The following is a 25,169-nucleotide window of genomic DNA, read 5'->3' on the forward strand; positions in this document are numbered from 1 at the left end:
AACCGTGTCCGCATTGTCTTAGCCAGGGTACTCCTTGATGGAGCACCTACATACCTTATCGTCAATGACGAAGTTTCATTTGTGTTTGCATCACCCGCCATTTGATCAGCAATTTTCAGCTCTCTATGCCAACCAAAAATCGCGTTCACATCATCTTAGCCAGGGTATCCCTTGATGGAGCATGTACATACCCTATCGTCAAAGACGACGATGTTCGTGTTTGTGTCACCCGCCATTTGGTGAATAATTTTCAGCTTTCCACATCAGCCAAAACCATGTTTACATCGTCTTAGCTGGGGCACCTCTTAATGGAGCACGTACATTTTGCCAATATTAGAATTGTTTCAGTCCGCCCCAATGACACCCACGGTATTCACCTATGTCACTTTCCCTCTCACTGATGTCACTATGGTACAGTCCACAGTCGCCCTCCTTCGGTCCCACATCTCTGCGGTATTTACCAACTAGTCCACCCTTTTGGCCCCTTGTCTGCTAACTACAACGCAGCAAAGCGGCTGCATCACCGACAAATGTCACCCGCCCTCGATCGAATTCACCAACCAGCCTGTGGTATTTATTCATCCATGTCACCACCTTCCTTCTCATTGACGTCTCGAATGGTACGTCCGCAATCGCCTTCCTCCGTCCCACACCTCCGCAGTATTCACCAACTAGTCTATCCATTGAGCCCCACGTCCCCTAACTACAACAGCAGCAGAGCGACTACATCACTGACATACTCCCCAACGTCACCCACAACCAGTCCGCGGTATTCACCTATGTCACCTTCCCTCTCACCGATGTCACTGCGGTACAGTCCGCAACCGCTTTCCTTCAGTCCGATATCTACGCGATACTCACTAACTAGTCCGTCCTTTAGTCCTGCCTCTCCTAGATGTAAGTCACGTTTGTCCGTCAGCAAACCAGTCACTAACTTCGCAAGATCCACCCAGCACAACTTTTCATTTGCTTTGCCAACCATCCCTTTCTCGTGCTATCCTCACTGCAGCTTGTAAGTAATTTATCTCGCTTGCATAGTTACATTACTCACGGCTCTGCAACCCCTGCACAAATGTCACTCCTGTCTTCAAAATACTCGCCCATGTCACCAGTGTCACCCCCTCCGCTCAACCAAATATTCTCCACAGCTCCTGCCTATTGCAAGTGTAGCCTCTGTCCCCCCCACATACAACTCAACATCTCCATGATGGCCACCTTCTAGCCCTACCCATGTGATACAATGTATCATCGAAAACGAAGATATTCGCGGTTTGCGTCACCCGCCATTTGGTAAACAAATGTTGGCTCTGGAATGGGTCGTCAACACTGTCGATGGATGAGGTGCCATGGTTGACTTTAAGGGCGAAACCTAATTAAACTTGCATGTATTTTCACTAGTATCACAAATCCTCATTCATTACACTCGGCGGTATGCATGTACCTTGATCAGATTTATTTATTGTACCCTTCTAGCGAGATTTGTGGCGAGTGGGTCATGGGGTGGCAAAACTGATTTCATGGACGACTACACCAATACTCAAGATAAGTCTGATAAAAAAAAGGGCGTTGATGTGCTACATTTTCTATCAGTAATCTAGCTAGCCATGACCTCCCTAGATCGCTTTGCTTTTCACGAGTTCTGTTATTGTCCATCGTCAGAGGTAATCTGTGAGGAACTTGCAATGCGATCGACTTACACTCAAGCTCCACCACAGCGTTGGCCAATATCTCCTCCTGCATCTTCTCGTCCCTGAGATCGGATGTAATCCTTGCAATGATAGTTTTTGCAAGCTCAACCTGCTCGCTCTCCTTCAGCCGTTGCTCGTAGCACACCCAGCTGTCTGGGACGGTCTTGAGCTCGGATGCCAGTGCAACCTTTTGATGCTGGATAAATGCTTCTGCCTCCAACCAGGCAGTTTCCTATATACATCATATCACGTTAGATCTAAAATACTAAAAGACCACGCCCCAACCTTCGAAACGGGAAAGAGCCCCTGCGTCAGCGACATGACGTCCTTTATCTGTTTGACAGAGCAGATGTGGTCTTTTACAGCCTTGAGTATGCTCGGCATGCGAGTTTTCCAAAGCGGTCTTGACACGTTCGATAGCGACACGACGTCCCTCATCTGTTTAACAGAGTTGATGTGGTCTTTTACAGCCCGAGTATGTTCAGCACGTGAGTTTTCCAAGGCGGTCTTGACATGCTCAATAGCGACATGATGTCCCCTGTTTAACAGAGTTGATGCAGTCTTTTACAGCCCGAGTATGTTCGGCACACGAGTTTTCCAAGGCGGTCTTGACACGTTTGATGTGGCCATTGACCTAGTCACAGTCGGGCCCACTGATAAGCTAGGCACATGATTATGAGTGTATGTAACAGCGTATTAACAGAACCACATACCTTAGCAATGTAAGCAGGGAGGACAAATGTCCCTGCTGCGACCACAGTTTCCTCATTCACAACATAGACTTCTTGAGAGATGGCCATAGCAGGAACACCAGTACCGAGGATTACAGTGCCAGCCTCGATGATGAGGTTTGGTGAGGATGGGAGGGGATTTACGATTTATGAAGCACACTCAGAAGGAGGGGGATTTGATGTGCTGTAGCAAGTAGGCCAGTACCGAGGATTGCAGTGCCAGTCTCGGTGATGAGGTTTGGCGAGGACAGGAGGGGATTTGATGCGCCGTAGCAGGAAGGCCAGTACCAAGGAGATTTTGGGAGGACGAGAAGGAATTTATGGTTTCTGAAGCACACTCAGAAGGAAGGGAATTTGATGTGCTCGTGACACCGCTGGAGGTGAGATCATCAGCTAACACGGCTTGGTTCGATAGTTGGACTGAGGAAACATATGCATTGATCACGCGGGCGACGGTGGGCGCTGTGCATTAATGCGGCTTCAAGGTGAACTGTGAGTACACAAACCGTTAGCGGATGTAGGTGAATCAACCAAATGCCTTGTGTATTCAGTGCAATCCTGGGCGCCAATGCGATACTTTGTGGACAAAACTAGAAATATCTAGCTATAGCTGCACCATATTTACACTAGTCCTCGGAATTCATTGCACTTCATAGTACATGTATTGCAAATAACTACCTTAGACTTGTGACATCACAACTCCCACCTTGCTGCGTCCAATCAGTTTATGACCGGTAACTGAATATCCTGTCGCGATGGTCAGACAGAAGGCATCTGGGACCAAGCATGCCATGTCGTCCCCAGACAAGCCCAAAAAGAGGGCAAGGGTATCCACCGCGAAAGAACTACCTAGCTTGCATACCGCCCACCGAATTAAAGAAGCTGGCAAAGAAACTCACCTTCGGGCAGCCAAGACGAGAGCAGCATACTCGGGACATGTCCACCGAGCGCGCTTGTGGCTGCAGAGCCATTTTCCAGAGGAGGGGATGCCACCGACTCCGAATCACACCGGAGAGGACTCTGAAATCTACAGTGATCCAAATTTTAAGAACACATTTGAGTGCATGCCAAATAGGTGCTCAGATAAAGCATTAGCCCTTTACCTTTCATGGAGAGGGTTCCAAGAAAATAGCAGCCAAAGCACCATTGACAGTGTTCGAGCAGGATTCAAGATGTTGTGGGACGAAGCGTGCGTGGCATGATTGCTCAGTTTTCCTTGATGCTCATAGACTAATACCTTCGGCATAGTGATGGTGCAACGTTCCGCGGGAAGTGGCATCACAATGATGCCCATCACCGATGGGAAGGCAACCCGGTCCTGTCGGCAGAAGTTGACGACGTTGTGGCATCTATCAGACACAAGGTTAGTTCCGAAGGAGCTGAACGGAAGCACTCAGGTGCCATGAAGAAGGAATACATGGATAAGATACTCGCCTGGTCAGAATCATTTTGTCCACTTGATGCCCCACTCCAATACATTCGTCTTGCGACGATAGGCTACAAAGCACTGCCATCGGGCGAGTCCTTGAACGGGAAAGTGAAGCTAACGGTCACATGGCACCTCGAACACCTTGCCTTTAGTGCTGTCGCATTTATGCTTTGGACGAGGTAAGTCCTGGCAGGCGGTTTGACCAACAACGTTTTCAATCGCGGCTTACGACAGGAACTACGAGCTCCTGAAACTAAAGTGCGGGGATGTCAAGCTTGACAAGACTGTCATAGATGGCATGTTCATGAAATACCTTCGAGGCAAGGAACTCTCCCTCACCGTTAGCGAGCACAATGCTTACTTCGAGATCCACCTAAAAAACCGTAAGGGATGGCAGAGAAAGTTAGATAAGGGGATGAGGGAAGCTGACCTACGAAGTTTGTCTTTATATCCATCTGTGCATATCCCATTTTATCTGATCTCCATTCATTGGTACTTACCAGGCAATCGCTACAAGATTTATCCATGCCCGGATATGGGCAAGGCGTGTGACACCCTCCTGCGCCTCGTGTCCTGGATGAAATGGGTCGAACTTGTCCATCTCAGCCGGCCGATGACTGAAGAGGATTTCCTTTTCCCCGCAATTGGCACAAATGGCGTGCTGCAACCGGGTGAGCCACTTTCCCATGACACAATCCAAAAATGGATCGACGAGGCAGTGGTGGGGTCCGGAATTCCCGGAACGTTCACAATGCATTGCTACCGTCGTGGTGGAGCGCAATACCGCTTCATGTTTGCGCCAGTGGGGCAGCGATGGACCCTTGCATGGGTCCGGTGGTGGGGGGGATGGGCTGAAGGTGAGCATGTGAGTACTTCGTCCTCCTTCCTATCTGGGTGTGTAGTAAAGTCAACCGACTCCTTACCTTTCGCTCCACACGACTACGCAGCGCGACACACTGATGCGCTACCTCCTCAATGAGTTGAATTGCTACGAAAACGACCACAGCGAAGCGCTGCAACCAGTCCCATGTGAAGGTGATTGTTCACTCGCAGGCGAAGCTGCACTCGTCCGGCCAGCATCCACTGAGGCACTCAACATGGCGCATGCATCGATAACAGCTGACATGGCAGCGCTACACACAACTGTGAAGGAAGTGAAGGAAACCTCGTGCTCACTTTCAGTAGATGTAAGGGAGATCCACCAACAGCTCAGCGACATGAGCAACCTGGTTGTAAAGGCCCTAACCTTGGCCTCTGCATATTCAGCCCCTTCTGGACCTGTGCTGTGCCAGGGCACTACTGGCAGTAACGCTCGAGCGATGCCAATAACAGGTGAGCCTCGTTGATTCTGTGACTTCTACCGCACCAACTGACCAGCCACATGAATCAGCCTACCAACATTCACCTGCACAGACCACAACGTCGTTGCCCCCAGTGATCCAGTCCGCTTCCATGCCAACAGCGGGTGAGTCTTGTTCATTCTATGACTTCCATCACACCAACCGACCAGCCGCATGGGTCAGCCCACCGGCGTTCACTTGCGCAGACCATGGCTTTGTTGCCCCCAGCAATCCAGTCCACTTCCATGCCAGCAGCCCAGCCATACCTACCTACGCTCAATTTACAACCGACTCAAACACAGTTCAGGATGCCGCAAGTTGTCCAACCATCAGATCTTTCGCTCTCGATGTCCCTCCCTTCACAGATTGGACCCCAGAGGACCAAGGCCCATGCCTCTACCTCCCTTCTGGGAGTTGTCATCCCGGATGTGCCCGTTTTGCGTCCCAATGGGACACGGACTGCAAAGTCGGACTCTTGGAGGGGCATAGTACGCCACTGGATGGAGGGGGAGCCATGGCTTGACCTGCACATTCCACTCAAGGACTGGCCTTATCACTACTACAATGGGAAGAGTGGCCATCAATTCAATACGAAGTACTCTCAGCGACGTGTCATTGCAACGGAATTCCTTGACGAGTAAGTCAGCTTGTCACACTTCTACCACTCGCCCAAGTCCCTCTGACACGGTCCCCAGATTCCAGGGAGATGAGGAAACCTTCCTCAAGGTCTATGGAAGTGCCATTGGTCAAGGACACACAAAACTCCTCAAAGCGATCTTGGCTGCCCGCAAACAGTATTGTGGAGCTGGGGAGTGCCATCGTCGCCTCACAAGTGAAGAAGTCTGCAACAATTCTTCTTCGGGCATCAGTGAGCAGCACTGATGCATATCACACCAAGGTCGTCATTCCACCATTGCCATCCTGTTCTTTTTTTCTTCTTTTGTTTTCTTTCTCTTAATACATCTATCACTCACTTGTCGATACTATCACCCCAGCATCACCCGAGCTCGTGATGTACTACGTCACTAGTCGCATACTCGTACATGTGCAGTAGCCTACTTGTCGTATGTATGCAACGCACAACACAAACATCGTTAATCGCAAGCATCATTCGTCCACCCATCATATCCTGAGTGTGCGCGTGCGCACACAATACCATTATGTGTTTGTTCTACCTAACTCACACGTCCATTCGAGAGTAGTCCTATACTGCCATACATAACTGCTTTCGATCCTGTGGAAGCTTCGGGAGTCCTCGATCGCAAGATGTGATCACTGTGACACTGACATAAGCTGAACCTAAACGAGGGGCAGGGTGCCCAAACAACGGCACGTGACGGCATGCCAAGCCTACCGGCAGTGGCACCGAGGTGGCTGAGGCCCGTGACGTCACGGATTCCCGGCCTCTGCGGTCACGTGCGTGCGCCCGCCGCAGTTTGGCAGGTGCCCTTCACCGCCACTGCCAATTTCTCGAACTAAGTCACTCCAGACTTTTGTACGTGCGTTCTCCGTACTTGCAGTTCGTAGGTGAGGGGTATTGCATCACGAGTTGTCGACATTCAGTATTTTCCCGCCCGCATCGTGGACATGCCAAGGATGATGCATTATCCCCTCCACCGGCTAACTGAAACCCGGACACGTTCTCGGTGTGTTTCCCATCACTGGGACCCGGGGACCAAATAAAAACAGTGGTACTTACTTATTGCAGAAATGGGCGGATTGTCGGAGTCGGCCAATATTATTGGGGTTTCCGCTGTCTTTGGTGAATTAAGCAGATTTTGGCGATTTAATCTGCCCAAGAAGAAGCGTCACGGGCGTAACCCGGACCATGCAAGTTCCCCGTACCATGCTGAATGCAGCCTCCTTTCTTTACATAAAAAAGGACCGAATTGCTCCACTACTTACTTATCTGACCAACACGCCCTCGCTGCTCGCGATTGTTTCGCCACCTGTACCTCGCAGTGCGTACATCAACGAGTTTCCCATATACAAGTTACCCAATCGACATGGGCATCCCGGGCGCATTCGGTGAAGATTTGCATAGCCAATTGCAGTTTTATCCGCTCATTTACTCGCGATAGGTTCTACTCTCATTGGAGGATTGATCTCTGCCATGTTTGTATTGCTTTCCTTGATTTTGTCAAGTCTCCTCCCTGATTTCCTTATTCATTGTTAAGGTTATATGGCATAACGACTCTCCAGGGGCGTTTTCTATGGATGTTCAGGCTTACACTCCACTTACTGGTTATATAGACCTATGTGTACTTCATGCACTACTCTGAAGATGCCTCGGCCATGAAGTTCCTTGTTGCTGCCATATGGTGTGTTACGCTGTCTTGCGGTACCTGCCACATCTGCTCATCCGAAGTCAGGATCCTTGATACCCTACATCTCTCATGCAGTGAGCGCTTTGTCTTTGCGGGTGAATGGATGGCTAACGGTCGATCAGTGTGTCACATGTTGTATTACTACTTGGTGAAACTGATGCATCATACACATTGCTATGACAATCATGCTCAACCACTGCAGATAACTAACTACGGCATTACGGCGAGTTTGGATTATATGGTCTGGTTCGTATTCCTTTCCATTTCATAGCTGCTTCCTACTGATGAGATCATGCAGGTCATTCCCAGTACGCAAGCCGAAACCTCAACAAGGCACTGGTTTATAATGTTTTCGCCATCTAGGCCTCGCTTCTAGTGAATGTGCGTTTCTCCATCTTAAAACTGTTTATGACAAGGTTTAGTCGTACTGCAGGTATTCGTGGTTTGTATAGTTCAATGGTAAGTAACTGTCTGTTATGACTTGATGTTCATACGCCGAATGTCACTAGCTTCTTTGCATACACAATATATTGCCGTACGTCACGCCAGAACTGCTTCTCTGGACATTGCTGATAGGCATTTAGTTTGTCGTCCTCAAGTGAAGTGGTTGGTGACTGCCCCAATTGTGAGTATATTCGTTGATGATGGTGAATCTGTCGTTCGGTGACATGGTTGCGATAGATACTATTAGTTGTGGTTCACTTTGGTGAGTTTTTTTTCTTCTGCTCGCGGTGCATTCATGACGAATTTTCAACAGGGTTTGCCTTGGGTGTGTACTGTCTTCCGCTACAGGGGACTTGTTCTTATGACGAAGCAGAGACAGTTATTCTCATGTACTCCAACTCGCCCATCTATTTTCACAGAAATACTGATTTCCGCGCATAGGTTCCTCAATCTCAAGTTTGACACCCTTACACAGATTAGAGTACTTTCGTTAAGAGAGTCGTTGGTGCACCAGCTCACCCGTCACTCCTAGTTTTACGCCGTGTTACCTGCTTTGGCCATTGTTGCACTAGTTGAGGCTCTGATCACGGTATCACTCTGCGTACTTTTCTGCGACAGTGGCTCTCGTTCCGCATTCCCAAGGTGACACCAGTCCGGTGTCAGTGGTCCATTCATAACTTACCCTCCTTTAGAACAAAGCGTCTCTTCCAAACACTTATTGTATATGCTGTTAACAGGTGTTTGTTGACATTGTAAGATTCACACCAGTTTCATTTGTGGCCCTGACTCGATTCCGGCTTTTTTGGTGGTAGACTAGTCACCATTGCAGAGTTCACTGTGGTATACATGACTTATTTCAAGATGATTGTTGCTCTCACACTTTCTTCAGAATGTTAACCAGCAAGACGATTGGACAATGGGATTGGACTTCATCATTGGAAAATGTCAGTCTTCTATGCTTTACATGCGATGGACAAAACTCCCCACTCACCACCGAAAGTAGTATATGCCAACTCGCTTCTAGCATCACTGAACACTCGGCAATATCTTCGATCTCGGGGTTCAGGGACCGAGTCAACTGAACACCTTAATGCTATCCGCCTCACGAACCTGCAGAAGCATTCAAGGGATGCAGAGATGGAATGAAACCGTTCTGTGTGTCCGAGATGTTATCGGTAACAACGCAGATACAGTGCCTGATAGGGTGAAGAGAGGAACTGTAATTCTAGTGGTTCCATGCTGCATCTGCCATGCGGCTTTTTTCGCCACAACATAAAACACTAATGCTGTCATGAAATATCCTCTGATCTGCAAGCCGATCCTCTTGCTTCGCGAGGATGTTGCTGTGTCAGGAACAAGCCTCTCGGTGAAGTGAACACACCTGCCCCAGCCCTAGCCCATCCAGTACTAAAATGAGGGAAACTGGGTGCCAAGGAGAGCGGGATTACCCGGATCGGATGGATGTCTCTTGGGCTGCGTCTACATTGAGTTCGATGAATCAACTGTGGAGAGGACGAAGTCCACGTAGCTGTCTGTAGCGTCCGATGACGTCTGACAGATTCCGAGTCGAATGTGCCTAAGAGGGTGATCATAAATGTAGATTCTGGGGACACTGCCCGTTAGATGACACCAAATGCATTCTCGCGACGTTGTTGGTTTTCTGGGCTTTGAGGCGGAGGTACTTCGGTGAGCTGACAGTGATCTTCGCAGGCCACCAGGGCTAAACGGCAGGATTGTGATAGCTGGGAATCCATGTCACCATTTGTAACAGGCAGCTACTGACTGAATGCTGACGTGGTCAAAGTGTTCCGAGGAACGCAAAGCCAATCGATAGGGAGGTACCTTAGATGAACCGGTGCCCCCTTCGCGGTCTGTGCGGGAAGAAGTGAAGATGAGGAAGGAGCGAACACAGTAAGTATAAGCGACCTCCTGATTCTGCATGAGGACGAGGGCACATGGAGTTATACATTAACGGACTATTCTCACTGAAGTTCGGGAAAGAGACGACAGCTACCCGGCGAGACAGCGAGACTAGCAACGTGAGGGAATCCTGAGCAACGGGAGATGAGTAGTATCCAAGATCACAGGGTGCGGTATGGTGGGTGAAAGCTCGGACAGACTACTCATGGGCTAAGCCTCCTCACAGACATAAGTATCATTAATTGCGAAAGTAAGGTTCTCAAGATAAGTTCGCGCGAGTGAGCGAGCATGTAGTTGAAGCGGGACCTGGACGACATGGTACATACTACACTGCGTCCCTGTCACATCAGTCGGTATATACGAGGTGCGCCATCCGAGAAATGTTTGGTAGCCGGTGAACGTTTGAGCCGGCAGATATGTACGAGGAACCACTTGGCAGGTCGTGCCATGTGCATGTCGCAGGCAATGGTGCCGGAGCGCTGATATGATTACTGCAATGGTGGTGTACACTGGTCATTTCCGAGTCAGTGGGACACCAATGCTTTCCATTCATGGCCAGCGCTGCATTGCATGCCATGTGACACACCCAACACTAAAATCAGATAAGACTGCAATCTACATATATCAATATGAAATAGCTACCTCTTGGTCCCATGATGAGCCCATGTACCTAGTTAGGCTGTGTGACATGGCCAGTGGAGGTTGACAATTGGTTATGTGACATGGGCCAGCAGAGGTCAAGCCAACCTACAAGTTGTCACCATAACATAGGGATCAGCTGTGATTATGTTGTCATGTGTCATTCAGGATCAGCTACAATTGTATTGTCATGCATGACACCAGAATCAGCTACAATTATACTTTTAGGTGTCACATGGAGAGGCTTCAAATAGAATATCATCATGTCACAGGGACATATATAGCATAGCCCAGACTAGATCTGCATTGTGTACATAGGGCAGCCCAACATGACAACACAGTACATCTGGGGCATACAGTAGCACACAGCAACAACTTCCAGCACATGGTGGAAACATGATATGCCATTGCACCAAATGCTGGGTGGACTACTGGAGTGGTGAGTACCAGTGGCAAGGACCATCTAAGCATAACTGAGGCAAAAGTGGCATTTTCTTGCATCTGACAGTGTGGTAAGTGGTAAGCCAGTGAAGATGCAAAAGCATATGGCCACATACACTAGTATGCATCAGCATAGTTTTGCATATAGAGACAGGGTGTGGTAGTGAGGAGAGTACAACATGCATTGCCAGCAGAACTCACTGGCATGACACAGCAGTAGCAAGCAGGGAGTGGTAATCACTAGTGTGGAGCAGAAGCTGGCAGGATCATGTGGCATAGACAGGAATGGGGTGGTGGCATGGATATGAGGTACTGGCAGGGGTTGATGGCATTGGGTGGCATATGCAGGAATGGGGTAGCAGTATGTATATGAGGTACTGGCAGGGGGTGGAAGTTGACAGCATTGAGCAGCATAGATGGTGATGAGTGGCAGCTTAGTTGGGAATGGGCTGGTGGCATGGATGTGAGGTGCCAGCAGGGTTGGGTGTCAATGGCATCAGGGGGCATACACAGGAATGGTAGTGGCAGGGGTCAGGTGTCACCAGCATTGAGTGGCATAGACAGGAATGGGCAAAGTCAAGCACTATTCACTCGCAGCATCAGCATTCAGTGGCATAGGCCATGATTGCATGGCCACAACCTGGGTCAGAGGGTTAAACCCTTGCAATTGTGCAGAACATATGTGGCAAGCACCATGCATGATTTGAGGGTGCTGCTAGCTTAGTGGCACCAGTGGATTTATAAATTGCAAGGCCAGTCACCTGGCCAGACTCAAATGGGATGGCACACACCAGAGAGACCATATCTGCACCATGTAAAGCAAAAGCAGGCAGGGATGATCATTCTCAGGAATAGCGACAATGAAATGGTAATAGTACATTCTATGGACATGTTAATCTACATCTATCCAATTAGTGGCATCCTCATCATCAGCATTGTCCCCACTGGCATGGTCAGCAACTGCCCCCAAAGAGACATAGATAGGGGGCCAGGCTTCTCCTACACCAGGGGTGGATGAGTATGCAAAATGGTGGGGGGGCAGCAGGAGAGTAGAAGGGGCTAAAAGCATATCACCTGGGAGGTTCTGGAGGATGCTGGTATCAATCGCAACCTCCTGGACCATCATAGTGGGTGCAAGGTCAAGTATCCTTGCACCATCAGTGGGAATGACTGCTTGATGACTTGTAATTGCAAAGCCAATGGGGGAGGGGTGGGAGGGTCCAGGTGCATTGGGTGAGGAGTGTGGCAATGGGTACAGACACTGGTGTAAGGCCTTGGCAACATCACAAAGCATCTGAAACTTGGTCTGGGTATCTGCAAGGGCCTGCTGGGTATTGGCAAGCTTGTGGCAGGTATCTAGCAGATCATGTGCTGTCTCCATATGCTGCTGCCACAATGCTGCAATCTCCTCTTCCATATGCTCCATTGGGGTGGCATTGGGGGTCACTGGGTGGGATGGGGTAGTGAGATGGCTTTGGGATGTTGCTGCACCCTGGGATGCTGGGCTTGATGTCTGCTGACCTGACTGCCACCAGGATGGAGTGATGATGACCACTCCATTGAAAACTATGTTAGGCTCAAATAAGAATAGCAGAATGAAAGAAATGGAGGACTTACTTTGCCTGTGGGAGCTTGGGGTGGCTGAGGTGGTTGTCTTGCCAGTGGCAGGTGTCATACTTCTAGTGGATGCCTGCCACTTCCAGGTCTGCTGCACAGGAGTGGTGGGTTCTGAGGATATTGCAGCTGATGGCCCTGGTGAAGGGCTTTGAGGATGGTGTCAGCTGGGGTTATGGGTGGCTGCAATGGTTTGGGGACAGTCCACTGCTCCATCAGGTGCCTCAGTTACAGTGTGACTGCAGGGTCACCTTGACTGTGACCACACAGCCTTCACTCTGGTGAAGATACTACACCTGTACTTCCGGCAGCTACACTGCCAATATACAGAACCTGGCTTAACCACACATGGCAGATTTTTCTCCATGCACCTATTGCATTAGTCTTCTTCAGCAACAGGCATATAGCCAGTGGCAGGGGTTGCAAGAGTGGCAACCAAGTGGATGCTCCAGCAGTTGCTGTTGAAACATTGGCATCACTTGCTGCCACTGACCTTGTATGCTTCTGTGGCCTTCGACTTCTAGGATGAGTGCCAGTAGGAGCAGCCTGACTGGTTGATTGGCCATGGGGTTCTTCCAAAGTCTCAGTGGCAGCAGCAGCATTGTCATGTGTCGGAAGTGGGTCTAATGGAACTGCATGCCCTTTACCCTTATCAATGGGCCTTCCAATCTGGTACCATGGATGGTCCATGACATTGGCATCCTTTGCATCTCTGATCTTGTCAAAGTTTCAACCAAAGGGCACACATGGGTCTGGAATGTTGTAAATATTGCAGGATAAATAGATTGGCATGCCATGAACCAGCTGTTCCCAAATGATGTGCACAGCTCTTTTCCAGTATTGCTTGTTCCTGTGGTCATGGAGTGTCAGAAGCTCTGCCATGACTATGTCTGCAGCATTAGTGACTATTTCATGTGGGAGAGTGACAGAGGGAGTGGCAGCAGTGGCAGTTTGGGATGCTTCAGTGTGTTGGGATTGTGAAAGTGGTGCAGTCAAGTGATAGTTGACAATTTTGTTGGCAGTGCAGCCACATTTTATATTTTCATGAACCATTGTGCTGGCATCAACACTGGCTGGTAGACAAACAAGCCCAAATAGCCAAATCTGACATTGCGATCAACTTATCAACATTTTACAGATTGCTGAATATCATGGAGCAAAGGTCAGTAAGGTGGAGGCCAGGAAGTCCAGACACTTGATGTAAGTAGTTGTTATAAGATACAACTATCAATAACCTTTGCCAGTCATCTCCCCATGTAATAAACTGCAGGTATTGCCAGGTGCCAACAATACAGATATGGTCATAGATGAACCAGAATTTCTACCATTTGGCACAGCCACGAATGCCACAGCTTTGGGCCATCAGCTAGGATTACCATTGTCCTCCATGCTGCCAAATGCTGGCCCTTCCCTGCCATCACTCAGCATGCTTGCACCATCTTGGGACTCACCACCACTTTCACCAGAGTCACAGCCATCTGCTGCTGATCAACAATGGGAGGCATGGCAAGCAAGTCATTCCATGCCATCCTTGGCCACCATTGTGCCTAGCTGGGATTCACCAACATCTTCCCTGGCAGTCTCACCCCCACCTAGATCATTGCTGGCATCCACACAAATTCCACAAACTGTGCCATCTCCTGTGGTTCATGCATATATGGATGAGTGGTTAGATGGCACAGCAGCCTCCAAGCCACAGCCCATCCCAGCTATATCATGGCAACCATCCCCCCAGCCTATGGCCACCAATGCTGCTGCTGGTCAGTGCCATGTCATCTCTTGTTGTTGCCAGTATTAAGTGTATTAGCTTGCTTTTCAGCGCTGCAATGTTTCTCCAGTGACTTGGGTATACAAGGACTTCATGATGAAGGGCCAATTACAACATGTAAGTTGTTTTATGATATCCCTCACATATATATCAATCATCCAGCAGTGGAAAAAGCATGGTGGCTTGTGGTTCTTCTTGCAGGACCAACTGATGAGCACCTGCCCTGTCTTAACACCACTACTGATGGGCCAATTGTTGTGGCCCACAACCACTACAGCAATATATTGGTGGAATCAAGCATCTGGTTTCACCTGTTGCTTGCAAGGAGAGCACAGCTGGAAAGGACTCAGCAATATATACAAGATTTGATGACCAGTGATTGGGATGGCAAGGATGAATTGGAACTGGATGAGGATTTGTTGCAATGTAGCCATTGGTTGTCAAAATGTAGTATCACATTCCATGGCCATGTAAAATACAAATGCTGACATCACTTACATTTCTTGGAGGGACTAGGAGTAGGAACATCATCATCAGGCCACTTTGGTGCCTTCCACACCCATTTTTATTGCTGCATACCCCTCGCATTGTCTATGCTGGTCTGGTGCATGGGTACTAGGATTGAGAGATAAATTGAATCCACAATTCAGTGACTGCAGCACAAGTACTGACTCATTGATGGAATGGGCAACTTGCACTTTGAATCTTCCTGTTTATGGTCTCTCCTGATAGTTGTTGGCACTGCCAAAGGATCTGCCAGGTGGACTGAATCAGGCAAATCAATGCAGCAGGCATCAGGCACAGGTTGCACAGGGCTTGTGATGCTGCCCTCAACCTGCCACAAGGCATTTGATGGTTCCTTGCCAATGGCTGAAACATGTCAGCCATTAATGTTAACAATATTCAGCTGTTGTGATCCCACTGGCTTACCAATTGGCTGGCAGGTGTTACCCTCAGCCACTTGGCATCCAGCAATCTGCTGCTGGGAATCTGGCAATGGTACTGCCTCTGTGGCATCTTCATCCACCATGCTTGTGCCTGTACCATCATTTCTGTTTGACAGCAATGTTGGTAGAATTTGACAGAGATTGGATTCATCATCAGAATCAGACCCTACAACTTTGTTCCCCATTAGATAATATCACCACACATTTAAGTTCCAGTTGCATTCCTTCATACCTGTTTGCTGTTGCAGCTTCTTCCTACCCCACATCATTTTATCCATCATCCTTTCACCTGCTGAGTGTTCTGGTCTCCCATCCAAATCCTGCTTTGCACACATCCTTGCTCCACTGCTGTCGGCCTCTGCAACCAGCATTCAGAGGGACCCTCCAGCATCTCTCCACTTCTTGAAGCTGAATATATTGTTGGGATGCCACTTTTTCTCTCTTGCTACCATTCTAAGATCACTGTCAACTCATCCTGGGTAAGTCAACTCAGCTCTTTGAAGGGAACCTCAGGTGGCAGAAACTGTGGTGCAATATAAAGTGCAGTGTTGGTTGTTATTGCACTCCATGGAACAGTCACCTGTGAATTCCTGCAGGCCTTCCCTGTAATGCATTTCAATGAACAGTATTTCCCCTATTGTTATACATATGATAGTGAAATGTCACAAATGTCTGCATGATATCCTTCGACTTTGGTGCCTGCATGTCCAATATGTTCAGGATGTATGGTGTGCCATTTTCACTGTTCAGCGGGATGGTTTTAGGTTTCCCATTGCTCTTTCTCTGCCTTGACTGTGGAGCAGCATCTTTGTCTGGTGACTTGGCATCAGTGCCACCATTCCCAAATGCCATTTGTGCATACTTTACAAATTTATCCTGGCACTCATCCAACTCCTCAAATAATTTGCCATTACCCAATTCATCATTGAAATCATGTCTGGATGAGTTGGTCAAAATCTGGCAGTACTCATCTGCACAAAGAACAAATTCCTCATGCTCCAACTATCACCTCTCCATTGGCATCTTCCCATGCTGCCATCACTACCACCCTGGCACCACACTGCTTCCACATTTCCTTAGCAAATTCCTCAGCATATTTATGGCCTTTCTTCTCTGCAGTTCTGTTTCTTGTGAGTGATGGGCAGCATTGCTAAATGGTACGTACTCTGACTGAACATCCTGAGGTGGCTGCTGCTCATTCCATTCTTTGGTCAATGCCTTGGCCTCCTGTATCTCCTTGGCAGTAAGGGACTTCATGATGGTGTCAACGGTCTTCTGATAAGACTTGATCATTTCTGTAGATCCCTGCTTGATACTGGCTTCTTCCAACACTTTGTTGATTGATTTCTTTTGATGGTGCATGACCACCTTCCTCAGTGTCCAACTGCCACCATATTTGATAAGAGCCCATTGACTACAGCTCCAGCCATGGTTGTTCAACCAAGTCTGAATTGCCTGGAAATGGTAAGGACATGCCAGGTAATCAATTGCAGGTGTAGCACACCTTCTTCTTCCAAACCCATTCATGCATTTTCAGTGTCACATTTGCATCAAGGTTCTTTATCTTGTTTCTGAGGGTTAACATGATGGAGCTCCTCTTGTTTCAGTTGGCATTTTTCCATGACTCTAGCTCAGCCTCAAGAATCTCAATTTCAGCTGGCTGAAGACTGGTTCCCTTTTGTGGTGGGGAGGGTTCAGTGTTGTTGGAGAAAGAGTCACTTTTGTAGTCACTGGATGCCATTGATGATGGAGGTGCTTGTGTGCAAATTTCTGGGGACAGCTAGTATGATGTCTGTTGAAGAGAATAGACTTCTCTGGCATTCTCCCATGTCAATGAAGGTTACATTTCCATGTCTAGTCCATTCTTGCATGCCAGTTGATCAGACAGTTTCCAAAGATGGCTAAGGTTGTTAGTCAATCATGAGATTTCCATCCCTGAGCCATGTGCAAAGGTGGTGCCTCTCAGACTGCATGGATCCAAGATCTTTGGTAATTGGGCAATGTGCATTGAGACACTGTGGATGGTATAGTCACTATGGGCATGATGTAGGACAAGGCTTTTTGCAAGTGCTCACTCATTTCATTGATCTCTAGGCAATGTGCAGGTGCCAACACTGAAATCATGTGCCAGATCCTAAGACAGTATTACCATAGTTGGTGGTCAGACCTTGCTAGCATGTGTTGGCTGCATGTATTTGTTGAGATCAAAACCCTTCTGCATTGCAACATTCACCATGGGGAAGTCAAAGATTGCACCAGCAGGACCTGCTACAAGAGTGACCCAGGTGACCTGGCAATGAGTGAATACCACTCAAGGATATAGGGATAAGATGGTAAAAGTAGCACCCAGAAAGTGGGTGCCAGGCCATGCAACTCAGCTGCCTGTGCAGCCTGGCTCTGTTATCCTGGATCACCTGGACTGCCTGTTGGATGATGTGGGTGAACAACTGCCTTCCAATAATGATGTATTGCCTGCAACACCTTCTAAACCTCAGAAAAGTCAGGTGTGTGGAATGCTGCATTGCCCCACAAACCTGCAATGACAGTGTCACACAATTGTAGAATAGTTATCTGCAGCAGTGGTTGCCACACCAATGGCATTATCTAGCCATCCTGTTGGACATGGAGGCCCCACCTGAGCCAAGGGATTGTGTCCTGTGTGGAGTGGATGGAATCTTCCAGTGCATTGAGTGTGCCCATCAGCTGGTCTTCTGCACCATGTGTTGCTGGGCAGAACACAAGCCCTGGCCATTCCACAGGGTGGAACAATGGAATGGCACATTCTTTGAGAAATCATCCCTGCAGCTGGTAAGCAGCTGAATCATGATGGTTGTTCCTGTATTTACCATTCAGGCTGGTTTGGTACTGCATGTTGGGCATGGTGGGAAGCACTGCCCAGCTGGTGGTTGTTCAAATGATGAAGTCACAGCTGAGGAGGAAGATGATTGGGAGGATGTGGATCAAGATGGTTGTCCACCAAATCTGCAGGCCCCAAAGAACTGAAGCTGTCTAATTGTCATGCACACCAATGGAATACACTACTGCAATGTGTGGTATTGTAGATGCCCTGGGGCAGAGGATTCACACATACAGCTGATGCAGGCTGGAATGTTTCCTGCTACCACAAAGGCTGCAAGGACTGCATTTACCTTCCAAGTACTTGATGACTTCATTCAGGACAATGTGGAATGTGGTACCTCAGCCATGAATTTCTACAGCAAACTCCACCACATAACCTCCAATGCCTTTCCTCACCTGGTGCCAGTGCGTCCTATTTGTTGAATTGTATCACTGCAACACAACTCTTAGCTGGATGATAGGATAGGTACAGGGAACTGCTGAGAGTTGCTAGGATGTGGTGGCTCCTGAAACTACTGAAATGGCAGGGATCCCACACAAGTGCAGAAGATGCCAGCCCTGGGGAATTAGTGTTATTCTGTCCAGCATGTCCTCAGCCTGGCATCAACATTCCTGAAGATGAAATGGATTATTCCCAGTGAGTGATAACATGAACACTGCTAGCCATTTATACAATGTGTAATCCAGTTGGACACTGGCAAGAAGCTTGGTCATGGATGGGAATTTCAAGGCAGAGCATATGCATCCAAAGGATGCTGGCAGCAAAGCCTGGTTGATGGATGGAAAGGGGTACATGGTCACATCACAGCCATACAAGGAATATTTGAGTGGCACTAAAAATGTGGTTGAGGTGGGTGATGTGTAGGAATGTATTACATGATGGACTGATCACACTACAAGATCTTGGATTGCAGCAATCATTGGGCAGTTAATCAAGCAAATGCCAACCAGCAGCAGCTTGCATCTACAGGAATAGGTGGATGTGCCTGTGCATGGCATGGCTGTTTTGTGCCACATGCAATGGTCGACTTCCAGAAGGGCAAACAGTATGAATAACCTTGCAACAATGTATGACAATATTGACATTGACATCACAGGCAGGTTAACATGGACTATGTGCTTGTGCATGCCATCAGGCATGGCACAGTCCCTGGCCAGCAAGTGATACATTTCTATGATATTAACTGCCAGTATAGCAAAGGTTTAGAATGACAGCTACATGCCAATGCCTATATATCCATGCTGGATGGCATGCAGATCTGCCCTGGCATTGGGTTGTGGCATGTTCATGGCCACTGCACAGAATGCTTTGCACAATATGCTCCCAATTTCATTGTGGGTGCTGGCCAGGTGGATGGGGAGATCATGGAAACCTTGTGGTCCTCCCTGAATATCATTTCCCCATCTGCTAGAGGCATGGCTACTCCCCATCAGCAGGAGGTACTTGATTTCCAAATGAATGATAGCAATTTCCTGAAAATGGTCAGAATGCATAAGTCTAGTACTTGTATCAGACATGGTTGCATGGCTAACAGGCTACAGCAAGGAGACTCAAGTGGAAACTCAAGGTTGCTGAGGAATCTTATTTAGTGGTTGAAGGCAGATTTACTGATTTGAATGGTAATGTCCCACTGGCAATCAGCCAATCATGGGGGGAAGAAGTGGCAGTGGCATTGAAAAACTGGCTGTCAAGGCCACAGGCCATGGATATATATGAGGTCAGGCTGCAGAAAGGTAGGTAATGAAGGTTAACCTGGACAGGATTTGTGCTGAGTGGTATTGAAGCTCCCTCTGCAAAGGCAGTCAAGATAGATTTACTGGCCATCCCCCAGCCAGGGCATTTGCAGGGTATGGTGACCTGGATTGTGAAGGCATTGAAGATAGAGGAAGCACAAACCCAGCTTACAGTGGCATGCCAGCACATCACCTCAAGAGTGACAGAAGCTCAAAATCTCACCATTGCATGTTGCCATGATCATCTCCAGTCCCATATACATGGCATTTTTGACACTGCCAAAAAACTATTTGGGGACAGATTCAAGGATGCCAAGCTATGCTGGTCATCTAACCTGCATGATCCAGAAACCATTGCATTGCTGCTGCCATCCAATGTTGGCAAAGATCATTTTGAATGATCTGGCCTGGGGTATGTGACAATAATGGAGCTGCAACTGCAGCAAGGACAGGCCAATGATTGTCTTCATGAACTGCAGCTTGTGCTTGCAGAGAAGGCAGTCATCTTTCAAACTGACATTCACCATGGAAGTAATTACCACATGGCCACACATGCCTGGGGAAGGGTGGCCAATGCCAAAGCAGTAGTGCAATGTCATGCCACTGTGTACTGCTGGTGCTGCATTCAAATGGGCAGGTTAGGGGCTGGGCCAGATATCCTGGAGTGATACAAAGAGTTGAATGACTCTGACCTAATTATCAGCATGGCACTATCTGACCCAAATGCCAGAGGTCACAGAGATGATACCCTACCTTGGATCTGGACAATGGATGTACCAAGGGACATGGCCACTAATGATTGGATGTCAGAATGTGAGAGGAGCAATCACATGGCAGCAGCATCTGAGATTTACTTATCATTTTCTCTAGTCTACAGGGTCAATTGGCTCTGGACAAGGGCACTGTGGGACAGATGGAAGGAGGAGGTTCAGCTGTTGAAATGTGAGCAGGAGTGGACTAAAAACTCCTTTGAAAACAAGGTAGGATTTTGGACTGGCAGAAAGGCTGCTGCATTGGCAAAGAGACAGGCCAGGCTGGCATGCTATGCCACATGGCAATGCCAGACATATGGCAGATTAGCATGTCTTCTGTGAACCATTTCCATCTAGAGACCACTAGCTATCTGCAACAACATCATTTTTGGGATCTCCCAAATGATGCCAGGGTTATGGATCACATATTGGTTGGTGTAGTTGAATGTGAGCTGAGCATTTGCTGATGAGTGCTGCCTTAATGGCAGATGCATGCCACCACACAAAGCTGTGGGAAAGTTGGCCAATGCTTATATAGTATGACATCTCATCTTTCATGCTGGTAAGTCATGTCATCAATGTTCACTGTGGCTGAACTCTCCATGGCTGTACAGTACTTGAGAATAAGGTTTCATCACCTTGTCACCACCATGAAGAAGCCAGATTGGTCTGAATACCAGCACACTAGTTGGTATCAACATTTCCTGGCAGAAGCAGTAAGCCACTGTTCCTGTGGTGGTGCAATGGTTGATAGTGGTACAGGGTACAATGGAGCATCTGATGGGCACAGCATCTTGCCATCCCATTACCCTGATTGTGCCACTCACAGCTGACAGGCTGGTAATGTACCTGAATGATGGCAATCAGAGTCTCCACAACATTTTAGCTTTCATCAGAAGCTTGAATCCCTGCCTGACTAGGATTAAGGAGTGCTGTGTCAAACTGGCCACTACCATGTCCCATGCATGATGGCAGAACAACAGCAGCAAAGTGGAATTGGGATATGAGAGGAGACCTCTGTGGAACATAATTACAGAAGCTGCAGAATTTTTCACAGGAGTATCGGTAAGTGGCAGCACACCTTTGCTCACTTCCAACTCACCTGTTGTATCAGAATGGCAGCATCTTGCTACCACTGCTTATTAATTCACATCCATCACCCACTGCTGAACATGCTGCACTACACATGATGTGCACAGAAGGCTTGAAGGATATTGATCAAGAGTTATCATATCTTTCCAAGTTAATCTTACATTCACAGGAGCAGATGTCATCACTGGAAGCTGTTACCTGATCTAAACTTGCTTTACAGGTTGAATGGGTGGAGTCAGTGTCAAACATGCAGGAATGAATATACAGCCTCTGTACATATTATCAACCATCTATTGTTATGCCTGCATCAGGGGTCTTGCCTTTTTTGACTCCTCATGGTCACATGCATCACGTGCCTCGTCACATCCCTCATAGTCATTGCCATCCTAGGGGTTCGTATGTTAGAAGGATCCCTCAGATCACCCATGGTAGAGGTATTCCCAATACCTGTCAACCATACACCTCCCACATGATCCAGTATCCCACCACCCTCTCTGATGGACAACATGTTTCCTTCATGCTCCATGTGACTCATGTTTATTGCTCTGATGTTGTACTATAGCTCCAGTGTCTGGCTCCTTGCTGCGTGTTGATCATGCAGCCAGTATAGCCTTCGTCCCCTTGTCTACCCCCATCATATGACACCATATGACTCCTTTTGATTTATTTGTTTGACAGATTGTCCTGTTGATTACTGCAGATATGCATCACATTGTGACTGCTATGGTACTCATACTTAGGGGTATATAAACCTATGTACTTTACCTTGTATCCTCAGTTTTTCAATAGCTTGCAACTCAGCTAACTTCCTTCTCTTTTGTCCTTGTTCCCTCTCCATGTGACTACCCTAGCAGATCACCAGAAGAGCAAACCTTTGTCGGACCTCAGAGATAACTGAGCCATAGGGGTTATGACACATTTGGCCTGTAGACTCCCCCTTGCATGCTTCATGCCTATTCCATTTGAAGAAGTCACTGCACTCAGGCATAACATCTATAATGAGTTTACTTTGGGGCTGGTAGCTTTACCTTATCAGAATCTATGCCAGTAAATGAATAGGGGCATTCCCTTGATCAATGGATCTTTTGTGTACTCTTCTCCCTGTGGCCCCAATCATGTCAATGTCATTCTTAGGCTGGCAGTCTATAAAGCTATCCACCAGGTTCACAGTCAGAGATCCATGATGTGCCAGTGCCATTGAACCATCTCTGGCATGGTGCTTGAAAACTGCCCATTCAAAGATGCCACTAGTGAAACCAGCTGGTCATCTGGACCTTGATTCATGTTGCCAGCAGTATTGGAAATGTGCAACCCAATTGGAACGTGTGCAAGGGGCTAATATCTTCTGTAATGTATACCTCAGTGGCATTCATGGTTGTTCAAGGTTGTGTTCTGGCCAGGCCACATTCCAAAATGCTGATGAGGCTGTGTTCTTGTTGCTGCAGAGAGCTTCTATGCCACATTTAGTTCAATGTTACCACATTAGTCACTACCATTGCTGGCGACATTGGCCACACAATTGCTGCGGCCAGAGGGATCCATGCCGTGTGTATTCCTTGCATCTCTGGATGATATCCTCCTTGTTGCCAGTGGATTCCCTTAACTTCCCCAACCTGATCACATTAGAAATGTCTGGTACCAGCACATTCCCATCCAACCATCTACTTTCTGACCAGCTTGTGGAGTACATGTGCTGCTGAGTTCTCCATGAGATGCATCGTTGCACTGCTGCTGTCCTGCCACAACCTCTCAAACTTGAGATTCAGACATGTATTGTGCTCAATCAAATGGTGGCAACACTGGCCCAGGCCTATCATAATCCCCATATGCCATTTTAAGAGAGCTGCTGTGCATCCCACTAACATTTATTGCAGTTCCCTCTGGCATTGAATTAATCAGGCTGTTGGAAAGCTTATCACCTCGAGAAACAGGTTTCAATTTGAACTGGGAGGCCTGCATCCTTTCTGCTCACCCACCATATCTGAGTGGGTATTTGGATGTTCCTGCCATCATTCTGGGTGAAGGGGATGCAATTGCTTTGTGGTATCTACCCAGCGCAATGTCACAATCAATGCAGGTAGGCATTGTGATGTATCCTACTGTCCTCAGTTCACAACCCTATCAAGGACCAGATGATGGGAGCTATTCCCACACTTTCCAATATGTTGACTTGAAGCATATCCCATGGTTCCTGGCGAACATCACCCAATTACTTTCTGGTGGATCACCATTTGCCAGCAGGCTGCTTAGAGCTTTCACCAGCCCAGTATCAACTTGGTCATGCTGTGAGGGTCATCCTCATGCTTCATCTCAAAATACTCATTGCTAATTTTGTAGACACTGGCACACCAGCCTTCCATATCTGCTGACCTTGTGGCTCTGGCCACTCAGCAATGGATCCATGCTGTCCAAACACCATTGGCAATGCTCTCTGCTACACTTTCAATTATACACCCTCCTTTGTACAATGCCAGTTGCCAAGCCATGTGGCAGCTGACTGAGTGGTCTGCCATGAATGATCCTGAAATGTTGGCAGTCCTCTGACACTGGCCAATGGTTTACACCAACATCTCCATGATTGCTAACCAGTCAGCTCCCCTCCATTGTGACCTGCAATCCTGTGCTGACTGGTATAACATGCTCATTAGTGTCAGCAATTATTCTGAATGCATTCTTGACATTCCCTCTCTTGGTCTTTGATTTGATTACCAGCCTGGCACTGTTGTAGCCTTTTCTGGCTGGCTTTTGTGGTGTGGTGTGAATGATGTGAGTGGCAACTGTTGCTCACTAGCATTTTACATGTGGGACAATATTCACAACTGGCTTGGAGTCCCTTGAAGTGATTGGATGCGCATTCCATTGGTGTGGCAGGCTCTCACAGGCATGTAATGCACCCATGGCACCCTGTATTGTATTGTATTGGTCCTTATTTAATGCCCCAGGTGTCCAGTATTTGATCAGCACAATCCCAGTTTGAATGAAATCTATGAAATCAATGTAATATTACTAGCCACTGTTTGGTGATCATATGAAGTATAGGTTATGATCTTATACTGGTGGTAAGATATGCAGTATACTGACAATTCATGCTATGCTTCATGTCCATATCTATAGCACCCTAGCTGTGTGCTGCCATATACAGAACTATCTGTGCTGGATGCCATGCACTGACATGAATCCTACTCAAGCTGGATGTGTGCTGTGGTATGTTGGGTCAATGCCATTGGCTGCTGAGAACTGCCAGTTTATTCTTCTGCATCTAACCATGTGCTGCTGTATGCAGAACCATCCATGCCACACATCAAACCTTGATGTGGATCCTAAGGCAGTCAGGTGTTTACCACTGTTTGCCATTCCCATGCTGCCAGCTGCTGCCACATTGCCAGTGTGTGCTGAGCAATATCTGCCAGCTGCTGTGACCCTCCAGAGACTCCCAGAGCAGGT

General features: G+C 47.8%; 7 protein-coding genes across 7 annotated transcripts; 4 read left to right on the forward strand and 3 right to left on the reverse strand.

The window, feature by feature from the left end:
* Window positions 1-1,698: 1,698 nt before the first annotated feature.
* F5J12DRAFT_682156 (ATP synthase) lies at window positions 1,699-2,566 on the reverse strand (the record flags this gene model as incomplete). Its single annotated transcript, XM_051740267.1, has 4 exons — window positions 1,699-1,920; window positions 1,974-2,015; window positions 2,118-2,226; window positions 2,379-2,566. Coding segments are annotated over 4 exons (561 nt in total), but the record flags the coding sequence as incomplete, so codon positions are not given.
* Window positions 2,567-3,210: 644 nt separating this feature from the next.
* Window positions 3,211-6,413, forward strand: F5J12DRAFT_768678 (uncharacterized protein; the record flags this gene model as incomplete). Its single annotated transcript, XM_051742218.1, has 11 exons — window positions 3,211-3,374; window positions 3,453-3,608; window positions 3,668-3,900; window positions 3,958-4,027; window positions 4,083-4,148; window positions 4,194-4,285; window positions 4,352-4,713; window positions 4,796-5,180; window positions 5,239-5,313; window positions 5,372-5,825; window positions 5,884-6,413. 11 exons carry the CDS (start codon window positions 3,211-3,213, stop codon window positions 6,068-6,070), a joined length of 2,244 nt encoding a protein of 747 aa, XP_051599864.1. The 3' UTR covers window positions 6,071-6,413.
* A 224-nt stretch (window positions 6,414-6,637) lies between these two features.
* F5J12DRAFT_95573 (uncharacterized protein) lies at window positions 6,638-9,177 on the forward strand. The gene is made up of 22 exons (XM_051749865.1): window positions 6,638-6,834; window positions 6,897-7,216; window positions 7,270-7,303; window positions 7,366-7,392; window positions 7,442-7,509; window positions 7,561-7,589; window positions 7,638-7,663; window positions 7,718-7,761; window positions 7,814-7,823; window positions 7,879-7,896; window positions 7,949-7,974; window positions 8,025-8,050; window positions 8,100-8,140; window positions 8,197-8,221; window positions 8,273-8,284; window positions 8,333-8,348; window positions 8,401-8,440; window positions 8,492-8,601; window positions 8,652-8,711; window positions 8,772-8,799; window positions 8,849-8,903; window positions 8,963-9,177. The coding sequence occupies exons 2-22, from the start codon at window positions 7,017-7,019 to the stop codon at window positions 9,103-9,105; spliced, it is 1,038 nt and encodes a 345-aa protein (XP_051599865.1). The 5' UTR covers window positions 6,638-6,834; window positions 6,897-7,016; the 3' UTR covers window positions 9,106-9,177.
* A 2,674-nt stretch (window positions 9,178-11,851) lies between these two features.
* F5J12DRAFT_782789 (uncharacterized protein) lies at window positions 11,852-13,433 on the reverse strand (the record flags this gene model as incomplete). The annotated part of the gene is made up of 4 exons (XM_051742761.1): window positions 11,852-12,525; window positions 12,577-12,722; window positions 13,067-13,290; window positions 13,320-13,433. The coding sequence occupies 4 exons, from the start codon at window positions 13,431-13,433 to the stop codon at window positions 11,852-11,854; spliced, it is 1,158 nt and encodes a 385-aa protein (XP_051599866.1).
* A 437-nt stretch (window positions 13,434-13,870) lies between these two features.
* On the forward strand, window positions 13,871-14,710 carry F5J12DRAFT_782790 (uncharacterized protein; the record flags this gene model as incomplete). Its single annotated transcript, XM_051742762.1, has 3 exons — window positions 13,871-14,333; window positions 14,412-14,458; window positions 14,504-14,710. The coding sequence occupies 3 exons, from the start codon at window positions 13,871-13,873 to the stop codon at window positions 14,708-14,710; spliced, it is 717 nt and encodes a 238-aa protein (XP_051599867.1).
* Window positions 14,711-16,279: 1,569 nt separating this feature from the next.
* F5J12DRAFT_892698 (uncharacterized protein) lies at window positions 16,280-16,873 on the reverse strand (the record flags this gene model as incomplete). The annotated part of the gene is made up of 3 exons (XM_051747596.1): window positions 16,280-16,409; window positions 16,454-16,743; window positions 16,793-16,873. The coding sequence occupies 3 exons, from the start codon at window positions 16,871-16,873 to the stop codon at window positions 16,280-16,282; spliced, it is 501 nt and encodes a 166-aa protein (XP_051599868.1).
* A 782-nt stretch (window positions 16,874-17,655) lies between these two features.
* F5J12DRAFT_782792 (uncharacterized protein) lies at window positions 17,656-21,927 on the forward strand (the record flags this gene model as incomplete). The annotated part of the gene is made up of 19 exons (XM_051742763.1): window positions 17,656-17,792; window positions 17,856-18,096; window positions 18,142-18,243; window positions 18,382-18,552; window positions 18,609-18,784; window positions 18,835-18,997; window positions 19,048-19,193; window positions 19,245-19,308; window positions 19,405-19,587; window positions 19,683-19,881; window positions 19,909-20,258; window positions 20,313-20,518; window positions 20,585-20,694; window positions 20,752-20,823; window positions 20,862-21,064; window positions 21,172-21,195; window positions 21,248-21,349; window positions 21,609-21,698; window positions 21,748-21,927. 19 exons carry the CDS (start codon window positions 17,656-17,658, stop codon window positions 21,925-21,927), a joined length of 2,919 nt encoding a protein of 972 aa, XP_051599869.1.
* Window positions 21,928-25,169: the final 3,242 nt, after the last annotated feature.

The sequence above is a fragment of the Pisolithus orientalis genome (assembly GCF_024613125.1).
Source record: "Pisolithus orientalis strain OTSU chromosome Unknown F5J12scaffold_14, whole genome shotgun sequence".
NCBI classification, from domain to species: Eukaryota; Fungi; Basidiomycota; class Agaricomycetes; order Boletales; family Pisolithaceae; genus Pisolithus; species Pisolithus orientalis.

What these genes read in the sequence shown, in the direction of transcription:
- F5J12DRAFT_95573 (XM_051749865.1), top strand. Translation starts at nt 7,017, where the DNA reads ATGCAAGTTCCCCGTACCATGCTGAATGCAGCCTCCTTTCTTTACATA. An exon ending in ACACCCTTACACAGATTAGA is followed by an intron (nt 8,441 to 8,491) that starts GTACTTTCGTTA and finishes CGTCACTCCTAG; the next exon opens with TTTTACGCCGTGTTACCTGC. An exon ending in CCATTGCAGAGTTCACTGTG is followed by an intron (nt 8,800 to 8,848) that starts GTATACATGACT and finishes CACTTTCTTCAG; the next exon opens with AATGTTAACCAGCAAGACGA.